The sequence below is a fragment of the Pagrus major genome, chromosome 12 (assembly GCF_040436345.1).
Source record: "Pagrus major chromosome 12, Pma_NU_1.0".
Taxonomy (NCBI): Eukaryota; Metazoa; Chordata; class Actinopteri; order Spariformes; family Sparidae; genus Pagrus; species Pagrus major.
Window position 1 is genome coordinate 26,477,973 of NC_133226.1, and position 22,714 is coordinate 26,500,686.

Consider the following 22,714-nt stretch of genomic DNA (forward strand, 5'->3'; position numbering starts at 1 on the left):
ATGCTGATCAAGGAGTATCGCATCCCCATGCCGATGAGCGTGGAGGAGTACCGCATCGCTCAGCTCTACATGATCCAGGTGAGTGGACAACTGAATTACTAATAGCCAAAATGTTGTTTATCTCAAATTAAAGGATTAGTCTGGTGGCGCGGGGAAGTACAAAAGAGCTGGAGTGTGATTCAGATCATGTGCTGACACGAGTTCAGGTCTGTGTGTGAAGGCGGCTGGAGGTCACGGTGTCATCGTGTCGTACTGTAGCAGAACAAGAGCACTTTCGGAGGGTCACGGGGCCCCGTGTTGTTCTGCACACCAGATGGTGCTCCATATGTGGCAGGATTGTGTTTCGGTTCATAATTTGGGGCAAACACACACGGTGGAAAAATATAGAGAGAAAATATTCTCCTCTGAGTAAGAAGTGATTTTATTTAGTGTTTAAATTAGACATAAATGAAGGAAAAATAAGAGACACAACAAGTTTGTGCTAACAGACATCAGCATGAAGCTGTTATTGATCACATTCAGTCACTGAATGTGTCGTTTCATCTCTTCCTTTCTATTGCGTTCACCTTTACAACACCGCTGCGCTCCAGATCACATGCAACTCCAGTGGTTGCCAGTTTGTCGTAGCTAACGTTGCAGCACACACTGTAGAAATCAGCTATTTTACTGTTTTTTTCCCCCCCACAAACTGGCAACGAAACACAGAAACCACCTGACACCAACGGTTTTCTGCTATTGGCTGACAAACCTTGTTAGAATTCTGACACAGAGACAAACAAAACAATAATTTGGGATTTTAGATCATTAATTCACAATCGTGAGGTCAGAGTGTGTAGGCAGTTCCTGGATGACGAAGGCATTGATGCCATTGACTGGCCCCTGTGGTTCCCCTGACCTAAATCCAGTTGAGCACCTATGGGATGTTAAGTAACGATGCGTCTGACGCTGCCACAGACACAGACTGTCCCGGAGCTCACTGATGTCCTGATCCAGGTCTGGGAGGAGATCCCCCAGGACACCACCCGCAGAGTCATCGGGAGCATTACGTACTGCTGAGTCACATTATGAGTCGCTTCATGAGTTGGATCAGCCTGTGATGAAAATGTTTGATTTTGAATCCAGCCCTCAGTGGGGTGATGATTTTGGTTTCCATTGATTGTTGTTTGCATCATTTTGTTCTCAACAAATTATACAAAGTACATCAGTAAAGATTTTAAACTTGAGTAGTTTGTTCATCAAGATCTGATGTGTGTGTTCAAAGCGTTACCTTAATTTTTTTGAGGAGTGTAGAATAAATGAAAAGTATGCACATGTGGACTGATAATAACAACAACAATGATAATAGTTTTGTTTTTTACGCAGCACTTTTCAAAACTAAGCTACAAAGTGCGTTACGTGTCTGAACCATCAGGACTGCAACGAGGCAACAATAAAATAATACAAAAATAAAACGGATTACGGCAGAAATATAAGATTAAAAGAAGAAGGAGGAGAAAAATAATAAAACAGATGAGACATGTTGGAAATAAACATGACAAGATTAACTCAACTCAAAATCAGCTTTGATAAAACACATTATTAAATACACACACACACACACACACACACACACACACACACACACACACACACACACACACCCTCCTCCTCCTCCTGCTCAGCGTCACAGTTGAGCACCGGTTGCCACGGTAACCGGTGACATCAGCTGCAGCATGGCGGGATGGGGCTGCCATCATTTGTTTGTGATATGGGCGAGAGACAGAGAGAGAAAGAGAGAGAGAGAGTAGAGGAGGATGTGATGGCGCAGCGGCGTTACCATGACAACAAGTCTGACTGTAAATACAGGATACAGGTTATCACTCAGGTACGGGGGGGTGGACACAATAACATGAACAGCCTGATGTTATAATAGATTTTAATTCTTTTGGCTGCCGTTTTTTTCTGTCGTGGGAAAAAAAATGTCAACAATTACGTATCAGTCCGCCGCTGAAAGTAGTCCCAGATATATGCGCAATAAAATCTACAGTGAGCAGCTGCTGTAGGTAGTGAAGGAAACTAACATGTCTTCAGTGAGAACCAGTGGGCCTGGTGTTTAGCATTCAGGCATGTACCTTCAAACTATATCGAACCACAGGAGGCGTAAAATAAAATGATACACTTTTACTCCCTCGCCTCCTGTTTCCCTTTTTCTTTGCAGAAAAGTCTGTAATTCAAGATTTATTATCCATAGAAATATAATAAGAAACCCGAAATATTTCAGTTCAACCTCACTGATCTATCATAGAACAATGTGCATTGACTTCTGATCATATTTGTTAATTACAGCAGAGGGTGAAGCTAAAATCATGCTAGCGAGTGATGCTGTATTGTTTTTTTTTTTAAATTCCTCATAATTCTGACTTTAAACAAAATTCTGTATATAATATTTATTATTTATAAGAATCTGAGATCTTTTTATTCTTAAAGTCTGATGTTTAGCAGCTGTAGTGTTACCAATGTTCAACGTCCTAGTTTAGATTATTAGCATGCTAACATCTGCTAATTAGCACTAAACACAAAGTACAGCTGAGGGTAAACCTCTCAAGTTGATAACTTACATAAAGACAATTATTTCTTGGGTGTTTCAAGTTTTCTGGACTTTAAATATGTGAATGATGCATAATCTATTAAATATGCACTAAGTTACATAAATGTCCAGAACAGAAATCTGACCTCAGTGTTTATTTTGGAGGTTTTAGTCTGAAAGAAAATGGCAAAATAGCCAAAAATCTCAAAATGAATGAGAGCATAAAAAGCTGTTTTCCCCTGTAGTGTCCTAATTAAGATTAGAACAGAAAGATCTGCTGTGTGACATATTTTCTGCTCTCGCGCAGCTTTTTTTAACACTTTTGTTTTCACGTTTGTATCCACTTGCTGCAGTGTGCGAGTCGTCTTTGCAGTTTTTGTTTTATTTAACGAACGAGCTGACAGTTTGATCCATGAGAGTTGTCTGTTGCACAGATTTGAAAAATGGCAGAGCGGCTGAAGGAGGGGGAGTATGAAATGTGTGAGCAGCCAGTGATAACGCTTGATGCATGAGGTTCTGCTGGTGCTCCGGTTTGGACTGAACGCAGGCCTGAGGAGCGGAGTTTTGTACCCTGGTTTATGCTAACCTTGCAGTGTCACATAAATTATTCAGGGACAGCTCAGCCCGGCAGAAACGAGACCCTCAGCGAAGCCCGACCCATTGTAATTCCACAGACGTGGTCCACAGTGTGTCTGCCCGAGCTGGTCTCTAATTGTACTGTATTTCTTTTCCTGTCAGCTGTTAAATATTATATTACATATCAGATTAGTTTTTCTTTCTCTTGAACAATTCTTATCTTCGTGTCAAACTGGACGAGTTCCTCGCCTCACAATTATGGCTCATCTTTCCTCATGTAGATCTCTCGTGGTCAGACTCTCCGCTGTGTTCCCCGTCACATCACTGCATTTTAATAACGTACAAGGACTTCAGTAACTCTTTACTTTACGAGTCCATATTTTACTGAAAACCTCCTGAGAAGATTCCTGGAAAGAAGTAAGTGATGTAGGCAGCAGGTGTTATGGACCGTTTCAAAACAAATGATCCAGAGATGTTGATGTTTTTATTCCATGCATTCTTCTTCCTTTTCAAAACCTGGTGCCTACATTACCCACAATGCAACTGAGCCACTGAGTGACATTACTGGAGGAAGTTTATCAGATTCCTGCAGCTTCCTCTGGAGCCACAAAAGGCTTCGTACTACTTTTTAAAAAAACTTTTTTAGCGTTGTCATTGTGAGCCCGTTCACTCGCTGACGTTAGGTTGAAGTGCAGCCTCACAGAGCTGCTGAGGTCTTGTTAGCTTCCTTCAGGCTTCAACAATTGTGTTTGTGTGTGTGTGTGTGTGTGGTTTGATTTTGCTGACAGCCAAACACCAGAACACACACACCTCAGCAGCAGACGCAGCATCCTCGATTTCGAAAAAAAAGCTTCCACATGAGAAAGGTTTTCGAGTAAAGCCGCAGAAAGAGAACTGAAGGTTATATCACCGCGAGGCGGGAGGGGCGGGGCTTGGAAACACGTAACTATGCCAACACAATTAACCGTTTGATGGGAACTTTAATGCAAACTCAACACTTCCTGTGTCCATTTCAAATTAAAAGCCCTTTAGTGTTTCAGTGGACAGAAAGGAGATTATTGCGAAACATCATCAAGAAAATACCGCCGCTGCCATCTGCTCTCCACTTCCACTCGTCTTAGTTTATTTATCATTTCGATGATGAACTGAGGTCGAATGGTTGTCGTGAGAAATGAAAACACGACGTGTCACAGTTGCCCTGATGGACTGTAGTGCTGCTCGGTCTCATTCACAGGCTCTTATATCAAACCGGTTTGTAAATGTTTAAATTGGCCCAACACCAGAAGACGGTACCAAAGTTATAGAATCACCTCTATTGTTTTCATAAAGATCCATAAACCTGCTCGAAGTCTCCGGGGAGACGCTGTGTAGTCGACACTTGAGCTATGAGCTCTCAGATGTCGTTAATACAGATCCTGTGCTCTCTCTGCTGTGCTGCAGCAGACACGAGGAGGGTAATTTAAAGCCCTTAGCTCCTCACCTAAATTACATTACCTGCTAGATTACAGCAATTTTCCAGCTGTTTGCCTCCTCTGACCTTCATTACTGATACCACCTCCCTGAAGTCTTCAGGAGAGGAGAGCTCCGTGTTCAATCTGAGCTCTCATTCTTGACCCCGAGCACCCCACTCCTCGCTGTTAATAATGATCACCGTGATTTGTATTCACGCTGTGCTGTTCCTGGACCCGCAGCACATTTACAGTGGAAGGAATAAAACAGCTTTTCAATCATCAGTTTGAAGCCAGAATAAGGTGTGTATACACCTGGCGTGACTCGGCAGGAAGATTCAAACGTTTCTAGCCTTTACAAACAAAGATTTAAGATTTGATTCATTGCGTCAGGTGCTTTATACTCTGAGGACCAGTGTGCAGACAAAGTATTTATCATGGATGTGCTGTTGGGCCGACTGGGCACTGAAATTATTGGCGCCTGAAAGTTGCTCCATCGCTAGTTCATCTGGAGGCTGCCAGGGGGTTCCCTCTGTGGTAGTAATGGAGCATATTCACACGGCGGCCATTTTCCTCTGATGTCACGCCCAAGATGGGAATGCTGGGATAATGTTTTGATGCTGTTCCAAGTCGTATAAACGTCTTGATGGATGGATGGATGATGTTGCTGCTCAGGAGCAGGGTCAGGGTTGCCACCATCGTGGGCGCGGCTCAACAATCTGTCAGTTTGTCTGTTTTGGTCCTTGTGTCACGTCGGTATCTGTCCCCCGGTCCTTTGTTTGCTCCTTCTGTGCTTTTTCCGGTTCCGGTTTGTTCGGACTTCTTTTTTTTATTTATCTTGAGTCCGTTTCTTGGGTTTTTCCTGCCCTTTTTGTTATCTGCATTTTGTTCTTGGGATTTCAGCTTTACATTATTAAAGTTGACTTTGTGGCTTGTTTTTTTTTTTGCTCACCCGTCTGTCTTGGTCTCTTGCATTTGACTTCCTCTTTTGCTAAACAGTAAAAAAAAAAAAGGTGGCAAAGACACAAAGTATTAAACCTCGGACCATGAAAGATACCGGAAAGATGAGGTTTTAACAGATGCTTTCAGCTACTAATTATTTTTTATTATCGATACATTTATTGATGAGTGGACCATAACACGGCTATAAAATCAAAAGTTCCCGGCACTCAAGATGATGTTCTTGGGTTTGTTTTGTCAAGATTCCCAAAATATTTAACTCTATAGTGACGTTAAGCACATTTTATTAACTGGAAAAAGAACATTTGACTTTTTTTGTTAATAAATTGATCAGATCATGAGTAGAAAAGCCTTATCGATTAATTAAGAGTCATTCCAGCACTGGTCTGGCCTCTCCTGGGCTCCTGTGTCTCATCCTGGAGGGGGTTTAATGTAACTCACCGGCCATCTAAACTCTCTCTGTGCATTTACGTTTGCTGAGTGCTGCCACCCAGACGCCTCCAGTCTAAATGGAGAGCCTCTTAAGGAGATGTAGTGTGTTTATAAACTGATGCGGTAATCCACGGCCCCCTCTGTGAATCAACAGGCTTAATACACGGCTCAGTCTTACAGGATCTGTGGGCCTGAACCATCTGCTGCCTTTTATTAGAGGAAACCACAGGCTGGGGAGAAATCACTGCTTTGACCTCCTCTACACTGTGAATCTGTCTCCTTTTAAAGTCGCCTCACCTCGACTCATCAGTGAAAATAAGTATGGGTTAAAGAATAGGAGTGCAGGATTATAAATAAAAAGGTTGAATGTGACTAAAAAGCAGTTTCTTCTTTTTTTTTTCTCTCCGTGTGGAAGCTGTTTTTCTCTCCAGCTCATCACTTTGCCTCTGCTGCATCATCCATGCGGCTCAGAGAGGAAAGTGGATTTCACCGGGTTGAACACCTGAGTGAGAGACAGGAGTGCTGTGTAAGGGTGGCAGGGGTTTAATTGGGAGTCAAAGGAAAGGAGGGAGGATGAGAGGATGCGTGTCAGCGCTGAGTCTGGATGAGGATGGACTGTTTTTTTGTTTTTTTTCACACTGAATTAGCTCTCAACCCCACATTTACCACCAGAACTTGGAAATGGAAGGAAAGGTTCTTCTAATTACTCATTAATTTAATTTGTCTACCTGCTGTTCAGACGAATGAGCTTTAGATTTTCATCTTTAAAGTCGAATGCAAGAGCAAGATCTGCGAATGCTAGTTTAGCATTAGCCTGTAGCTGCACTTCCACTTGCTGACTGGTAGTGGAAGAAACTCTGACGGCATCATGGATGTTGGCTTTATTTTCTTTCTCAGAGATCCTTTATTGACTTATTTGGGAAGAGGGTTCACTCTGGACACATTTTTTTAGAAACTTTGTAACAAACTGAATTTCTCTCTCTTGTTGTTTATTGTTGAATCACTGAAGGCTGGTGTTTTGTGTTGAACTCTGGAATCTTTATTTTTTTTAACTAATCCTGACCTGCAGAAAGCCGCCAGGATTAAGTCAAGCTGTTGTTATAAAATACCTTGAATATATTTTTAACTGGGAGAAGAAAAGTGAACAGAATCAGAGGAAGAGTTAGAGAAATATCAGCAAAACCTGAGGAGCCAAGAAACATTTTACAACTAAAAACTTTGATGTTTTCAAATGTGGAGCAGGTTTTAACTGAGGCTTCATTGTAGAAGAGGAAACACGGTTGATAACCACATCCTCTTCTCTCTGATCGCTTGTCTTCTTCCGTCATTCTAACTTCAGTCATCAGGAAGTGAAGCTCAGACAGTCGTTGTCGCTGAGAGGTGAAATGGCGCAAAGAGCAGTTCAGCTGGACCAAGAAATATTTTCTTGTCCGATCTGTTTGGATCCACTGAAGGATCCGGTGACTATTCCCTGTGGACACAGCTACTGCAAGAACTGTATTAACAATCACTGGGACAAAGAGGATGAGAGGAGGATCCACAGCTGCCCTCAGTGCAGGAAGAGCTTCACACCGAGGCCTGAGCTGCTGAAAAACACCATGTTAGCAGCTTTAGTGGAGGGGCTGAAGAAGACTGGACTCCAAGCTGCTCCTGCTGATCACTGCTATGCTGGACCTGAAGATGTGGCCTGTGATTTCTGCACTGGGAGGAAACTGAGAGCCCTCAAGTCCTGTCTGCAGTGTGTGGCCTCTTACTGTGAGAAACACCTCCAGCCTCATTATGATGTGGCTCCATTAAAGAAACACAAGCTGGTGGAGCCGTCCAAGAAGCTCCAGGAGAACGTCTGCTCTCGTCATGATGAGGTACTGAAGATTTTCTGCCGTACTGATCAGCAGTGTATCTGTATTTTGTGCTCCATGGATGAACATAAAGGCCACGACACAGTGTCAGCTGCAGCAGAGAGGACTGAGAGGCAGAGAGAGCTCGAGGGGAGTCGACAAAACATCCAGCAGAGAATCCAGGACAGAGAGGAAGATGTGAAGGTGCTTCAACAGGAGGTGGAGGCCATCAATGGCTCTGCTGATAAAGCAGTGAAGCACAGTGAGAAGATCTTCACCAAGCTGATCCGTCTCATGGAGAAAAGACGCTCTGATGTGAAGCAGCAGGTCAGATCCCAGCAGGAAACTGAAGTGAGTCGAGTCAAAGAGCTTCAGGAGAAGCTGGAGCAGGAGATCACTGAGCTGAAGAGGAAAGACGCTGAGCTGAAGAAGCTCTCACACACAGAGGATCACAACCAGTTTCTACACAACTACCCCTCACTGTCAGCACTCAGTGAGTCTACACACTCATCCAGCATCAATATCCGTCCTCTGAAGTACTTTGAGGATGTGACAGCAGCTGTGTCAGAGGTCAGAGACAAACTACAGGACGTCCTGAGAGAGACATGGACAAACATCTCACTGACAGAGACTCAAGTGGATGTTTTACTGCCACAACCGGAGCCCAAGACCAGAGCTGACTTCTTAAGATATTCATGTGACATCACAATGTATCCAAACACAGCAAACAAATGGCTGTTATTATCTGAGGGGAACAGAAAAGCAACATACAGGAGACGACAACAGTCTTATTCTAGACACCCAGACAGATTCACTGGGTGGGAGCAGGTCCTGAGTAGAGAGAGTCTGACTGGACGTTGTTACTGGGAGGTGGAGAGGAGAGGAGGAGCAGTTGGTGTAGCAGTCGCATACAAGAACATCAGCAGAGCAGGGATCTCACAGGAATGTGGATTTGGATTCAATGACAAATCTTGGGGGTTATGTTGTTCCACAGACAGTTATAACTTCTGGTACAACAAAGTCCAAACTCCCGTCTCAGGTCCTGAGTCCTCCAGAGTTGGAGTGTACCTGGATCACAGTGCAGGTATTCTGTCCTTCTACAGCGTCTCTGAAACCATCACTCTCCTCCACAGAGTCCAGACCACATTCACTCAGCCTCTCTATGCTGGACTTCAGTTTAACTGGTTTCATTCTGAAGTCTCTGCTGAGTTTTGTCAACTCAAATAGACAGAAGTCATTTCAGGGTCAGTGGGTTAAATTCTGTGTTTCATGTCTTCACACTTGTTGTGTTTCCATCATTGTTGCTGAGAGCTGATTGTTGTGGCGTTTCTTCACTGCACACAGATCACCTGTCAATCAAACATGATGGGCGGTGCTTTGACGTCTTCTTGTTGTTCTGTAAATGTTGGACTTTGTTCAGGCGGCGCTCCTTCCTGTGTCTGTTCAGCCACGGAGGCTCTCGCTGCTCATGATGACTTCAGTTTACATGATCATAATCAATAAGGAGATGCTTCATTTTGCTTGTACATAGCTGAGATTCTGCTCCAACAAACTGATTGTGTGGATGAAGTGAATCTGTTCATGAAATCATTGAACAAGAGTGGTTTAACAGACTTTACTGATGGACGTGTCAACAAACTGGAAAGTGTGTCCATGTTTTGCTGTTTTGTACAAAGGACGGTTCAGATTTTGATTCTCTTCATATTTTGTTCTGTTCACTTGTTCTTCCATATTTTGAGGTGCGGGGCAACTCGTCTATGATTCGTACTAAACCTTTGTATGTGTCAGAGAAAAGAGCAATAAGACTTATAAACAAGGTGGATGAAAGAAAACTGCAACAGACTGTTTATCAGGTCACACGTGATGAAGTTTAAAGATTGAGTTGATTTGAAAACGTTATCAGTCGTGCGTAAAGACAGAAATCAGCTGAACATCTACAGAGGTTGTTTATATTAAGATCACATTTAATTTTAAAAGTCTGTATGATGTAATATATTAAAGCAGAGAAACTGTGACGTAACACGCTGCCCAGATATTCAATTTAAAAGGATTTAAAAGAAAAATGATGAGACATTATGAGCTTATTGAGTTACATTTATGTTAAGTTGACTGTTATTGATTGTATCTGAGTTGATTTGTGAAAATAGAAGTGAATAATAAAGTGATGTCCATCAGTATCTACAGTATCTGGTGTTATTATTAAGAAAGGGGCAGCTCATAGAGGTTTTTCTTCTTCCTGCTCCTGTTTGGTTCATTGAATGTGTTGAAGTGTAACCGGGTGGTAAATCTACTCAGATATAAATTCACACTCAGGTTTGGGATCGCTCTCAAACATGTTTAAATGTTCACATGTGTTCTTTGTTGTTTTCTGTTGAGTGTAAGAAGCGCTCTGTCGTTTTGGAGATGTCAGAATTTTAATATTTACAATATCAATGAGGTAATAATACAAACTCAGAAACTTGTATTTGTTCCAATACGGTGAATAAACAAGCTGCTCTCAGAGGAAAATAAGGTCAACAGAACACTGTTTGAAGCTAGATAGGTGGCAGGGTTCGCCACATGTAAACAAAGTAAAACAGTATAAATTGTGCTGTCCTTTAAGGTCAGTTTGTTTATTCAGTTTATTCAGTCATGAAAACAAAGAGAGTTTGTTTATTTAGTTTGTTTAGACAGGAAAAAAAAAATCAGCCAATGAAGATTTTTCTCTTCTCATTAACATTTCTTCCACAAAACTACAGACTGCTCCTTTTAAAGATTCATTTAAAAATGTAAATGACAGTTGTCAGGACATCAAACCTGATCTGTGGATCTTTACAAACTCAGTCAGAAGGGTCGACGATTATCGTGGCAAAAATAATTTACAATAACGATATCATTGTGATATTTATATACATTTTAAAAATAAAAAATGCCCGGTGTGTTTCGACGTCTCTTGTTTCGACATGATTTTGCACAGAAGCAGTGAATCGATGAGTAGCAGCCAGACTGTAGCGAGCGAGCGAACAGTTCACCGTTACTGCAGCTTTTTCTTCTTCTCTTTTGGTTGTACGGCGGCTGGCAACCAGCGTTCAGGCTCATTAACTCCACCGACTATAACAAAGGAACGATTTGTGAGGTGCTGGATTATTTACACCGGATTATCAAATGTCTATTATTAACACGATGTCAGTATTTCAGTTTTTGAACGTCATGGTTTTGGTCCATACTGGCTATCGGCGACACCCCTAATTCAGATGATTATACACAAATAAAAGCACTATTATGATTATTATATTCCATTTCTGCCAATATTCTCCTCAAATCAGACACCCTGGACCTTTTAAGTAGAGCGAATACAGCCGCAGTTTACAAAGCAAATTTCTTTTTCTAACAGTTATTATGAAAAAACACATTAACCAACAATATGTACAGCAGATGTGTTTAAATGTGTTGTGTCACCTGCTGAAATCAAACCCACGCCTGTGAAACAAACAGTGTATTACCTCCCTCTGTGCTGTCGTCCTGCAGAAAAAGAGCAGAGAGGAGAGCTGTGGCGAGGGCAGCGGCGTGGAGATCCTGGAGAACAAGCCTTACGAGGACGGCCCCGGAGGCTCGGGTCAGTACACGCGCAAGGTCTATCACATCGGCAAACACATCCCGTCCTGGTTCTGTGCCATCCTGCCTCAAGCTGCCCTTCGAGTGGAGGAGGAGTCCTGGAACGCCTACCCCTATACACGAACCCGGTGAGACAGCCACACAGAGAGGAGAATGATACATCGCACACATGTTTAAAATGATGGATTGGACTTTAGGAACACATGGAGACATTACAACAATCACTCAGACTTTAAGAGAAAAGAAAACATTTGCTCTGTGACAGACACACATTACATCAGCTGATGTCAGGCGGCTGACCTCAGCTAAAGTAGACACACCGAACTCTCAGCAATAAAACGTTAATGGTTTTTATTATACGCCTTCTGGATTAATAAATTAAACGAATGAAATAACATTCAGCAGATTCTGCTGATGGAGCGGTTTCTTTATTTGGAACAATTTCAGCTGAATAATCATTTATTCATTTACTGCACACACTGCTGCCAACTTTGAGCCACATTTTGCCAAGTTTTTATCTGCTCAAGGTAACTGAACTCCTCCAGCTCGGCCAGCCTGACTCCTGTTATTTCTAATAGATTGGATTTGCAGGACGTCGCCTGCTGTAAACTTTGTTTCCCACACGGACATTTATAACAATTAGGAGCCGGTGGTGAAGAAACTGAAATGCAGATTATGTGATGCATGGTGCTGAGTTTTACGCCTTGTTCACACTCATATGAATATTTTCCTGCTCTGTTTAAAAAAACAAAATCCTGTCCACACGACCTCGACAAGAACGCTTAAACTTGCATGCCGAGCCCAGACCAGAGCGATAAAGTCTACATCGCCGATACGTCAGAGACCAGAGAACATCATTCTGAGCGTGCTCAGTGAATTATTGGTTATCTCATCGGTATCGGCCATGAAAAGCAGATAATTATCAGTTATCGGTATCAGCTGCATCCCTAGTCCTAACCTCACTTCTATAAGCTCCTCTGACATTTAAGATCTGATATTAATTCGTTTAGTGTTTAGTTTACATCATTTACGAAGCAGCTGGACCGAGTTTTCACATTTCTCTGCACTTCTAAACATCTGTTTCTATCTCGTCTCTCAGGTACACCTGCCCCTTTGTAGAGAAGTTCTCTATAGACATCGAGACATATTATAAACCAGATACTGGAAATCAAGTGGACGTCTTCAACATGTCCCCTGCTGAAAAGAGACAGAGGACTGTAGGTAAGTCTATCATCCTGCACGAAAACACACACTCTATATGGAAACTCCCAGAGTGCACTCGTATGAGTTTGTGCCTCTCGGATCGACCGGCCTATTGTCGTCTCCTCATGAGTCGAGAATCAGGAGTCAGATTCACACGATGTTATTTGCAGAGAAAACAAAGACAGTGTGATGCAGAGGGATGCAGACTGTGGAGTGTGAGAGCTCGTGTTGAGCCTCTGAATACTAAAATCCACCAGGCCGCAGGAAAAATGTGCAGTCTGCTCCAGACACATTCCCTGCAGGGAGTGATTACATAAAAGACACACACACACACTCTCCCTCTCTCTCTCTCTCTCACACACACACACACACACACACACACACACACACACACACACACACACACACACTCACTCCCTCTCTCTCTCTCTCACACACTCCCTCTCTCACACACACACATCTTGAGGCAGGTGTTCAGTCAGGACGTTGTCACATCTGTCCTGCTGCTCACGTCTGCATCAGCTCAGCATTCGTGTGATTCTTTATAATTTTGTGCCCTTCGCAGACCCCATAGACATCGTGAAGGACTACATCCCTCCTCATGAGTACCTGGTGGAAGAAGACCCGAAGCTGTATCAGTCCATCAAGACCAAACGGGGTCCGCTGTCAGACGACTGGATCGAGGAGATCAACCAGAATCACGGGCAGAGCCCCGTCATGTGTGCCTACAAGCTCTGCAAAGTGGAGTTCAGATACTGGGGCATGCAGTCCAAGATCGAGCGCTTCATACACGACGTGGGTAGGTGTGGCACACGGCACAGGTGTGTGAGTGTCTTAAAGAGTGGCTGCACTCTTTGACACAAGTCACCTTCAAATCTTTTCTCTTTGTCAGAGTAAAGTCTCACTTACAACATCTGAAATAACCTTTAAAAGTCAGGCAGATCCTGAAAATTAGGGATAACTATGAAAAATCAGGACATGTTATAGATTTAATTGATTGATTTTTAAAGTTTAGGAATAGTCCTGAAAAGTTTCAGACAAACTTTACCCCGAAAAGATGAGAATAAATAAATAGTAAAGGGTGACCATGAAAGATAAGCATTGGGAATAATCCTGCAAAATAGCCAGGGACAAAACTGAAAGTCAGACATATCTTTAAGATTTTGATCCTAAAAATATCAACAACCATCCTGAAAAGTTGAATTATCGTATTGCGCTATGACCATGTATCACCATTACGACGTGCCGAAGCCCCCTACTGGTGCATCACACCAGTCTGTTTAAATAAATACAAATACTCTGCTTGGAACAGTAATATTAGTAACATTAAAAACTACTTTATAAACTTTTTTTTTTTAATTTACAAATTCCCAATCAGTCCAAAACCTAAATACTCTTCATTTACTGTCATAAATGACATTCAAGAAACTGGAAACTACAGAGCCCGGGAGGTGACATGGATGTGTTTTTTTAAAACGTGTGAATTACTAAATAGCGTGCAATTTAGTTGTATCTCGCACGCTATTTATTAAAATGCACGGATGTTTGTGTGTCTATTTTAGAAATCCTAATGAAATATTCTTCTTACTGTAAATGATACTGTATATTAGCTAATGGGATTCCATGTAAACAAAACAACCAATACTTGAACATTATGTACAAAAATGTATGTATTTTTGGTGCACAAATTACTAAATCGTGCGCATGTTTGAAAAAAAATCAAATATGTGAGTCAACATGTGAAAGATGCTCATCACCAACTATCCCTGACTGTCTAAAACTATCTACAGTGATTAATGACGTACAGAAACAGCAAATCAGTCATTGCTTGAACACACAGTGTACAACCTCACAGGTGTTTTCCAGTCATTTAGACATCTTTACCTTTTATATGTGAATTTCGCCCGTCGCTGCTTCTGACATGCAAATTTCTCAATGACCCTGTGGTTAAAGTCGGGGATGTCTTTGACAAGTTTCTTCTCCGTAGAGAGCATCGCCAATGCATTGAGACGGTCCTGTGACATTGTGTTCCTGAGGAAGGTCTTGACTCTTTTCAGCGTTGAAAAGCATCTCTCGGATTCAGCCGTCGTCATAGGTGTTGTGATGAGGATCTTCAGCAGAACCACAGTCTCTGAGAAGGTGTCTTGAAGATTGTTCCTCACGAAGAGCTGGTACATCGACCAGTGCAGTTCCTGAACTCTCTGTTTTCGTAGATGAGTGACAGTTCAGTTTTCAGCTTGCCCTGTTCAGCAGCGGTGGGTAAGCCTCCACGGTTGTGTCCAGCGCTGCTTCAGGGAACTGGCTGCTGTACTCTTGAAATCTGTCTGCCTGCAGCAGTGTAGCACAGATCAGGTGCTTGGTGAAAGCAAACCTCTCCTTTGCATGACCCAGGATAGTGTCACAAACCTAAAAAATGAATGCAGTTTAATACAATATTGATATGGATATCAGCTTTACAACATATAGATATAATAAATGATTAGGGATGCACGATATATATCGCACAGATAAATTATCGGCCAGTACAGCATCTACACACAACATGATGGAAAAAGTCTCCAAGTTTAACCATAAAATCTTGTATCAAATGTATCAAATAAACCACTACATCTTCGCCTTTCTTACACTCATGGTGTGCATGAGAAGGCATAAAAACGTTGGTTTCTATTATTGGTATCGGCCATGAGAGTCAGGTGATTATTGGTTATCATATCGGTTTCAAAATATCATTGCATCCCTATAAATGATGTATAAAAATATTTATTTTAAAAATGGATGTGTGTGAACTGCTATCTCACCTCTGTAGCTACCGTCTGAAGTTCAGGAAAAATAAGTAGAAATGTAATTTAGTTATTAATAAATAATATTAATCAGCGCAACAGACATATTAATCTACCTGATCTTTTGCACGATGTCTGTGAACTGCTGCATGACTCTGTGGACAAAGACTGAGTCGATGGACTCACTGTAGAGGAGGTCCACATGAGGCGTGATGTTAAGGATCAGTTCCAGGAAGAAGCTGAAAGTATCATCCTCCAGTAGCCTCACAAACCCTCCGGCTTCTCGCACAGTGGCAGGATCAAACTCACCCGAGTCCCTGAAACACTGGAGGAGGTCATCTTTCATCTCCCGAGAGAACGCCGGTTCTCGAGATGTCACCTGCTGCAGGATGAGGTCAAGTTGGTGAGCGTAGCAGTGGACATGGTGTGCATTCTCATACACATCTTGCACCCTCTTCTGCACACCGCCTGTGGCTGCTCTCATGACACTTGCACCCTCGTACGTCTGAGAAATGAGCTTGTTCTTCTGGTCCTCATGGAGAACGATGCTCAACCGATCCAGAAGCGCTGTGGCGATGGAAATCGGTGGTGGCACAAACCTCTCCTGCACATCATGGGCTTTGTCAAGGTAGCGGATCACAATCACCAGCTGCACTTCATCAGACTGGATGGAGACAAAGTCAGCACTCCTGACGTCCTCTGTGATGTGCTCTCTCAAAACTGACAGCGTGCAGTCGTCTTAGATGTTCCTCTGAACACAGCAGCACTGTGCACATGTTCTTGTACTGCTGCATCCAGTGATGCTACAAAATCCACCACTCCTCTGAGAACACTTCATCACGGCCGCACAGGGTGAGCTTGAACGCACCACAGAACTTTACATAGTCCGCCATTTTAGACCGGATGTGCCTGTTTTTGTCAACGTTGTGTCTCCTGCTGTCCACCCTGTAGCCTTCATCCAGCTGAGCAGCGATGTCTACGCTTTAAATCGACGATACCTGACTGGACCCATGCTGGTTCGGTTCCTGCTGTTTGAAAAAGGAGGCAGGCAGGGAAAGCAATTAAAGCGCAGTTAGCCACGGCTTCTTAGCAAACCAGCTACTTGAGAAGGACCGGGTGTACCGTCTCCCTCCGTCTTGTGCTGTTCTCCTCTCAAACGGCGTCGTTTTCAGCGACTTCACTGAGTTTTCTGTCTCCATTTTTATTTTTTTCCGACTCCTCCATGGATTTTTACGTCATTTGCTCAGACGTCAGTTCGTTTTTCGCGCTCTTTAGCTCGGACGTTACATCTCAACCTGGACGCAGTGACGGAGCTGAGCCCGCTCATTCATGAGAGCGGCGAAGTGGCGCGAAGAAGACAAAATGGCGCGACCTCCTGGCGATAAAAAAAAATACCCGGATGTCCCGTGTTGTGCGGCACCGTAGAAACTTCCGTCCACCGAGCCGGCTAACTTCCGGTTTAGCGGAAATTGAAATTATTGGAAAAAATGTAAAAAAAGAAAAGACCCTGAAAACATTAGAAATAATCCAGAAAAGTTGGTGAAAACCTGGATTACATCAGTAATAATTGGGAAAAGTCACTAATGACCCTGAAACTATAGGAAATAATCCATAAAGTCATTGATTAGCCTGAAAATATGAGAAATAATTAGAGAAATCACTGATAATCCTGAAAACATTGGAAATAATCCAGAAAAGCCACTGAAGACCTGGATTACATTAGTAATAATTAAGAAAAGTCACTAATGACCCTGAAACTATAGGAAAAAATCTAGTGAAGTAAACAAAGACCCTGAAAACATAAGAAATAATCCAGAAAAGTAACTGATAACCCTCAAAATCTTTTAAATAGTTCAAATTCATTAACAACCACAGAAGATTCAGAGCTTGTAATGATTTTTCTGAGGATGTTTTGTTCCTGCATGTGTCCGAACATGAAACAGTGACTAACTAGCGGACCATAAGAAGACAATAGACCTGATCTCTGTAGTAATTAACTCTCTGGTGTGGAGCCGAGAGAAAAAGAAATGAACAGGGTGAGTGTGAGGAATAGTTGGAGGACAGGTAAATCCAATGAATAAAGCGGCGAAGATACCTGTTGGAGAGGCGGGAGCACAGAGAAGTGTCTGTCTGGCTGAGATAAGGCGGCCGGCTGGATTCATTTCCTGCCGGTGTTGGACTGTTTCTGTTTCCCTGCTGTGATTTAAGATGTTTATACACTCTCACAGGCCTCTGCTCTCCTCACAGCATTTACTAACCAAGCAGCAGCTGCTCTGTCTTCACGGCGTTCTCTCTCTGTCGTCTCATCGACAGAAACCTCGACCACAGTGTGTTTTTTTTCCTCATTCACTGCCAATTCAACAAGAGCTACTTCTTTCTTTTTACGCTGATTTCATCTGCGGCTGTTCACTCGGCGTCTGCTCTAAACTGCATCTCATCTGCATCAAGTCTGACTCATGAATATCGTCACACAGCAGCTCGAACATAGAAGATATCATCCATTCAACAATTTCAACTTTTATGATTAATGTCAGAATGTGTTAGTGGACATTTTCACCGGGTATTAATAGAATAACTCTTTCTGTTTGCTAATTTTGTCTCTTATTGGCAGGCTGGATGTTTTAATCATGATCCGCTCGGAGGGTTCGGTTTAATAACCAGCTGGTGCTTGTTTGGTTCATCAAGAGGAAGACGTTGATGAGAATTAAATCTCCTTTGACAGATCACCTTTCAGACCCACGTTTTTCCTCCAGTCTTTTGTTCTTTTTTGGAATCTATTTTCATGTGACATTTCTTTTAATCAAGTAATATCGCTGAGATCAAGATGTGTTTCGCAGTCGAGAGCAGCAGAATAATTCTGCTACGAGAAAATATATAAAAATGTACATTGTCATTTGGTGCAATATGTAAGAATTTTAGTTTAAAAACATTAATTGACGTTAGCAATGAATTAACAATAAAATGATTTGTGGTTTCTGTCCCTCCAGGCCTCCGTAAGGTGATGGTTCGAGCCCACCGGCAGGCGTGGTGCTGGCAGGACGAGTGGTACGGCCTGACCATCGAGGACATCCGGCAGCTGGAGCTGGAGACGCAGCTGGCTTTGGCTAAGAAGATGGCCCACTACAGCCTCAACGAGGAGGGTGGAGCGGAGACCAACGGCTCCTCCGTCAGCCAGGACCAGGAGCCCGGGGCTGAGACCGCGGGGTCGACCGCAGAGGCCGAAGGAGGAGGAGGAAAACTGGGAGACTCACTGGAGACTCGAGGGGAGCTCACCAAGCAGTGGTCGACGTCCTCCAGATCCTCCAACAGGTCCTCTAAGAGAGGAGGTGAGGAGCAACTCATTTATTCACCTGATACTGTTACATTCTCACGATCTCATAATCAGCTGAGGTTCATTTCACCGCCGATGAAATGTAACTAAGTAGGTTTACTCAAGAACTGTGTTTCTGCTACTTTATGCTTCCACTCCACGACATTTTGGAGGCAAATTTTGTACTTTAACTCCACTAGTTTGTTTAATAACTTTAGTTACTGCAGCTACATCAGAGCCACAGTAACACATTTGAAATTAATTCATTTTATCCGATCAGGTTAGAAAACAAAACAAAACACTGACTCGACTGATCAGAACATGAACATGTCTGCTTTACTTCTTCATGTACTTTTGATACTTGAGCACATTTAATATCAGATACTCTAAGACTTTTACTCAAGTACTCTTTGTCTGGGTGACTTTTACTTAGAAGTAATATTTTAACATGACATCTTTACTTTTACTCAAGTACGATTGTGTGTACTTCTTACAACGCTGCCCATAAACTACCGTCAGTAACATCAGCTGTGTTCTGTGTGTTCGCAGGGAGTCCGTCTCACCAGAGTATCTCAGAGTGGAGGATGCAGAGCATCGCCCGAGACTCAGAAGACAGTACAGACGACGAGTTCTTCGATGCTCATGGTAAAATCATCAGTTTCCACAGATGGATGATGTGTCTCCACTTTGTCCTGCCGTACAAAAAAATCTAAATATCCCCAATACGAGCGCTGAACGAATCCACGACATACACTCTCTTTTTAAGCAAAAAAAAACTAATTAAAAGTACTGAAATCTTCAGTGGTGCCTGCTGCTTTGTTCAGACATCATCCTGATTGATTCAGTGACCTACACCCATCAGCCACAACATTAAATCCACTGACAGCTGAAGTGAGTAACACTGATCAACAATATTCTGTTTCGAAACCTTGAGACACACACCACTCATCCTAACACTGCTGCAAGACCAAGTACACCTCCTCATGGCAACAGACTCACCGATGTTAGTGTCCCCCCCTTATGATTTTTATTTAAACACCTAGTTTCCTTGGGTCAGAGACCTCAGAGACCTGGAGCAGGTTTGAGGCCTGCCCACCGACAGATCATCAGTAGGGGTCATCCTGGACTCTGGTTTGTGTTACGTGGCTGATTGTTTTGACCGGCGGAGAAGTGTTTCAGACGATTTATATCAGAGCTCTTCTGTGTGTCTTGCAGAGGACTTTTCTGACAACGAGGAGATGTTTGCCAAAGAGATCACCAAGTGGAGCTCCAACGATCTGATGGACAAGATAGAAACGATAGAGGTGGACGAAGCACAAGGTTGGTGGTGTTTTCTGTTGGAAACAGACGTACACGCAGAGGAAGCATTACCTTTGTAGTCGTAACCATCGTCTGTTTCCACAGAGACGTTGTATCAGGAGTCGGGCGGGGAGTACGCTGGGATGAGTAACGAGGAGAGGCAGATGGAGGTACAGTTTCTCCACTTTTTAGTCTCTAACAGCCATAATTAAATAGCTTGAAGATAATTCCCCTCATCCATCTCGGAGGCGAACAGCATACTTTTTACTCCACTACATTTGTCATTTTGACAGCTTTAGTTACTAGTTACTATTCAGATTACAATATCTCGTCCCCTTCCTCTCCAGTGAAAACCACGTTAACTCCAGATGTGTTGATGTTGGACCACAGTTCTGGGACCTTAGACTGCCCCAAACTACCTAATCGGACAACCAACATGGTTTTTAGCAAATTTTAGAAAGAACCTTGGAAACAACTCTGGTGTTTTAAATTAGAAATCACATTAATTATAAAGTTAATGTAAGTTAACCGAGCAAAAGCCAGCAAAATAATTCAACTTGAAAAGACAGATGTGTGTTTGATCTGTTTCTGTCAGATCAGCATAGTCAACTGTCTAAAAGACGGTTGAAAAGATGTTCGGTTGACATATTTTGGATGTTTTTGCTCAGTGGGTCGCATGTTTTTTTAGTTTAAGCTTTAAAACTTTAAGTACTTGGACAGAAAATAATATTTTGGTCAAATCCAAGAACTTTGGTCCTGAAACTGGAGCCTCCTCTGCAGCAGGAACATGCTTCACCTCAGGGACGGGACAACACACGTTTAAAAACACCTGTGATGTTTCATATAGACAGAAATCTGTCAAACAGACAGACACTTCTGTGTTAGTTCCTGCTACAAAAGCAGTCTTCAGGACCAGCTGACGCTCTTGCGGCTGGTTAAAAAAGGCTTTTTCCAGGTTACACTGTGTGCGTTTGTATAAATGCTGTTTCTGGTTGTGCGTTCCTGCTCTTTGTGTCCAGCAGCGCGTCTCAAAAAGGAGAAGACATGAATCCATCAGAAAACGAAATGTGAGTCAGTAGAGCATAAAAGGCTGTGTGGTAGTGCGAGATCCTCTGACTGAGGAGGGTAGAAAAACATTAGACATCGTGATTATGGAGCTTAGAAGACACGTAGCAAAACATTAGAGTAGACTGAATTTACTGGTCGTGTAGAGTTTAATGTAGAGCTCGATGTTTCTTGGACGGACATGAGTGTTGTCGATCTTCTCATCTAACTCTCCAGCAGGACGCGAATACGTGTATTTTCAAAATGTCAGACTATTCTACTCTACTACACATTTCATTTGCTTCTAAAAGGTTCAGTTTGCAGGATTTAGGAGGATTTAAAGGCAGAAATGGAATAAAATTGAACCACTTGAACCTCCAGTGAGACAGGAAGTCAGTGAACCATCAGATGTATTTTCATCAGCAGTGGTTGTTTAGCAATGAAGACAACAACTCCCATGATCCACCACACACTACCTCACAACGTCATCAAACTACATTTTTGTTTTTCTTTTGATTGAGACTCTTTACAAACTTTTTTGTTTTAAAATAAAAAAGCCCGACGTGATGTTTTCACATCACATTTTTCAAAAACTGAAGATATTTGATGTTAGCAGACAAAATTACTAATTATTTTAGTATTTTGTCCTGCGTGTTGCTCCTCTTCCCTTGTTTTCCTGTATTCTCCCTGCTCCTTCCTCCCTATTAACCCTTTTTTCCTGTTTCCTGTTTCCTTCCTGTCTGTCTTCTGTCCTCTTACCTGCAGGACTGTTCAGCTCAGCAGTGTCTCCAGCCGTCCAAAATTCACGTCCTGGTCCTGGTCCTGCACGGAGGCAACATTCTGGACACCGGCTCTGGTACAGCAGCAACCAAATCCCTCAACATGAATCAATATTTTAATGATAACAATGAACTCAAACCTACAGAGAATCATCACCAGCTCTGCAGTTCCCCCTCAGCGCTACAGGGCGTTTTTGCATCTTTCAGCTCTGTGTTTTGGTTTGGGTGTTTCAGTCACTCTCACAGATTTCATAGTTTTGTTTCCAGCAGCAGGCAGATGTTTTCTTTCTTACATTATCTCATGTGATAGATGATTAAAACTATCTGGTATTTTTATGCAAAGAAAAGTCAAAGTCTGGAAAGAATAAAGCTAAATGTGTGCACCACCCTCAGATTTATCTTGTGTCACCTTGAGACCGATCCCTCAGGATCTACTGTTTTAGTTTAAAGCTTAAATGAAAAGATCAACAGTTTCTGATTCTCCAGAAATGTTTTGTGGACTGCGAAACTTTGAGGAGGAGAGTAGATGATGACGGATCATCATTATTGGGTGAACTGTTCCTTTAAAGGTCACAAATCTTTGGAGCCCCTGAGAGTCCTACGAGACAACTTCTGCTCTTGTTTGCCTGCAGGTGAGCAGAACAGCAAGCAGGGCGATGGGAACACGCTGAGCGGGGCGTTTGAGACGGTGATGAGGGTCCATTACCCCACGGCGCTCGGCCGCATCGCCATCCGGATGGTCCCCTGTCCTGCTGTGTGTGTCGACGCCTTCTCACTGGTCTCCAAGTGAGCGACACTCCTGAGTGTTCAACAGTAATTAAATAATCCGGTGTAATACATGCACGGCCTGCTGTGTAAGAGAATAACCCGCTGCCTCTGCTCTGC

General features: G+C 42.7%; 2 protein-coding genes across 4 annotated transcripts in view; both read left to right on the top strand.

Moving 5' to 3' along the window:
• LOC141005593 (membrane-associated phosphatidylinositol transfer protein 2-like) overlaps positions 1–22,714 on the top strand; it is a 37,510-nt gene continuing 14,796 nt past the window's right edge. For 2 of the 3 annotated variants that reach the window (XM_073477504.1, XM_073477506.1), the window contains exons 1-10: positions 1–78; positions 11,328–11,542; positions 12,514–12,635; positions 13,183–13,416; positions 18,385–18,723; positions 19,257–19,352; positions 19,923–20,027; positions 20,112–20,176; positions 21,816–21,906; positions 22,462–22,615. In XM_073477504.1, coding sequence (XP_073333605.1) covers positions 1–78; positions 11,328–11,542; positions 12,514–12,635; positions 13,183–13,416; positions 18,385–18,723; positions 19,257–19,352; positions 19,923–20,027; positions 20,112–20,176; positions 21,816–21,906; positions 22,462–22,615 — 1,499 coding nt within the window. Of the gene's footprint in view, positions 79–11,327; positions 11,543–12,513; positions 12,636–13,182; positions 13,417–18,384; positions 18,724–19,256; positions 19,353–19,922; positions 20,028–20,111; positions 20,177–21,025; positions 21,074–21,815; positions 21,907–22,461; positions 22,616–22,714 lie in introns of all 3 variants that reach the window. The other variant, XM_073477503.1, reaches the window with a different exon arrangement.
• On the top strand, positions 7,368–9,830 carry LOC141005597 (tripartite motif-containing protein 16-like). Its single transcript, XM_073477510.1, has one exon. It carries the CDS (start codon positions 7,368–7,370, stop codon positions 9,045–9,047), a length of 1,680 nt encoding a protein of 559 aa, XP_073333611.1. The 3' UTR covers positions 9,048–9,830.

What these genes read in the sequence shown, in the direction of transcription:
- LOC141005597 (XM_073477510.1), top strand. Translation starts at nt 7,368, where the DNA reads ATGGCGCAAAGAGCAGTTCAGCTGGACCAAGAAATATTTTCTTGTCCG.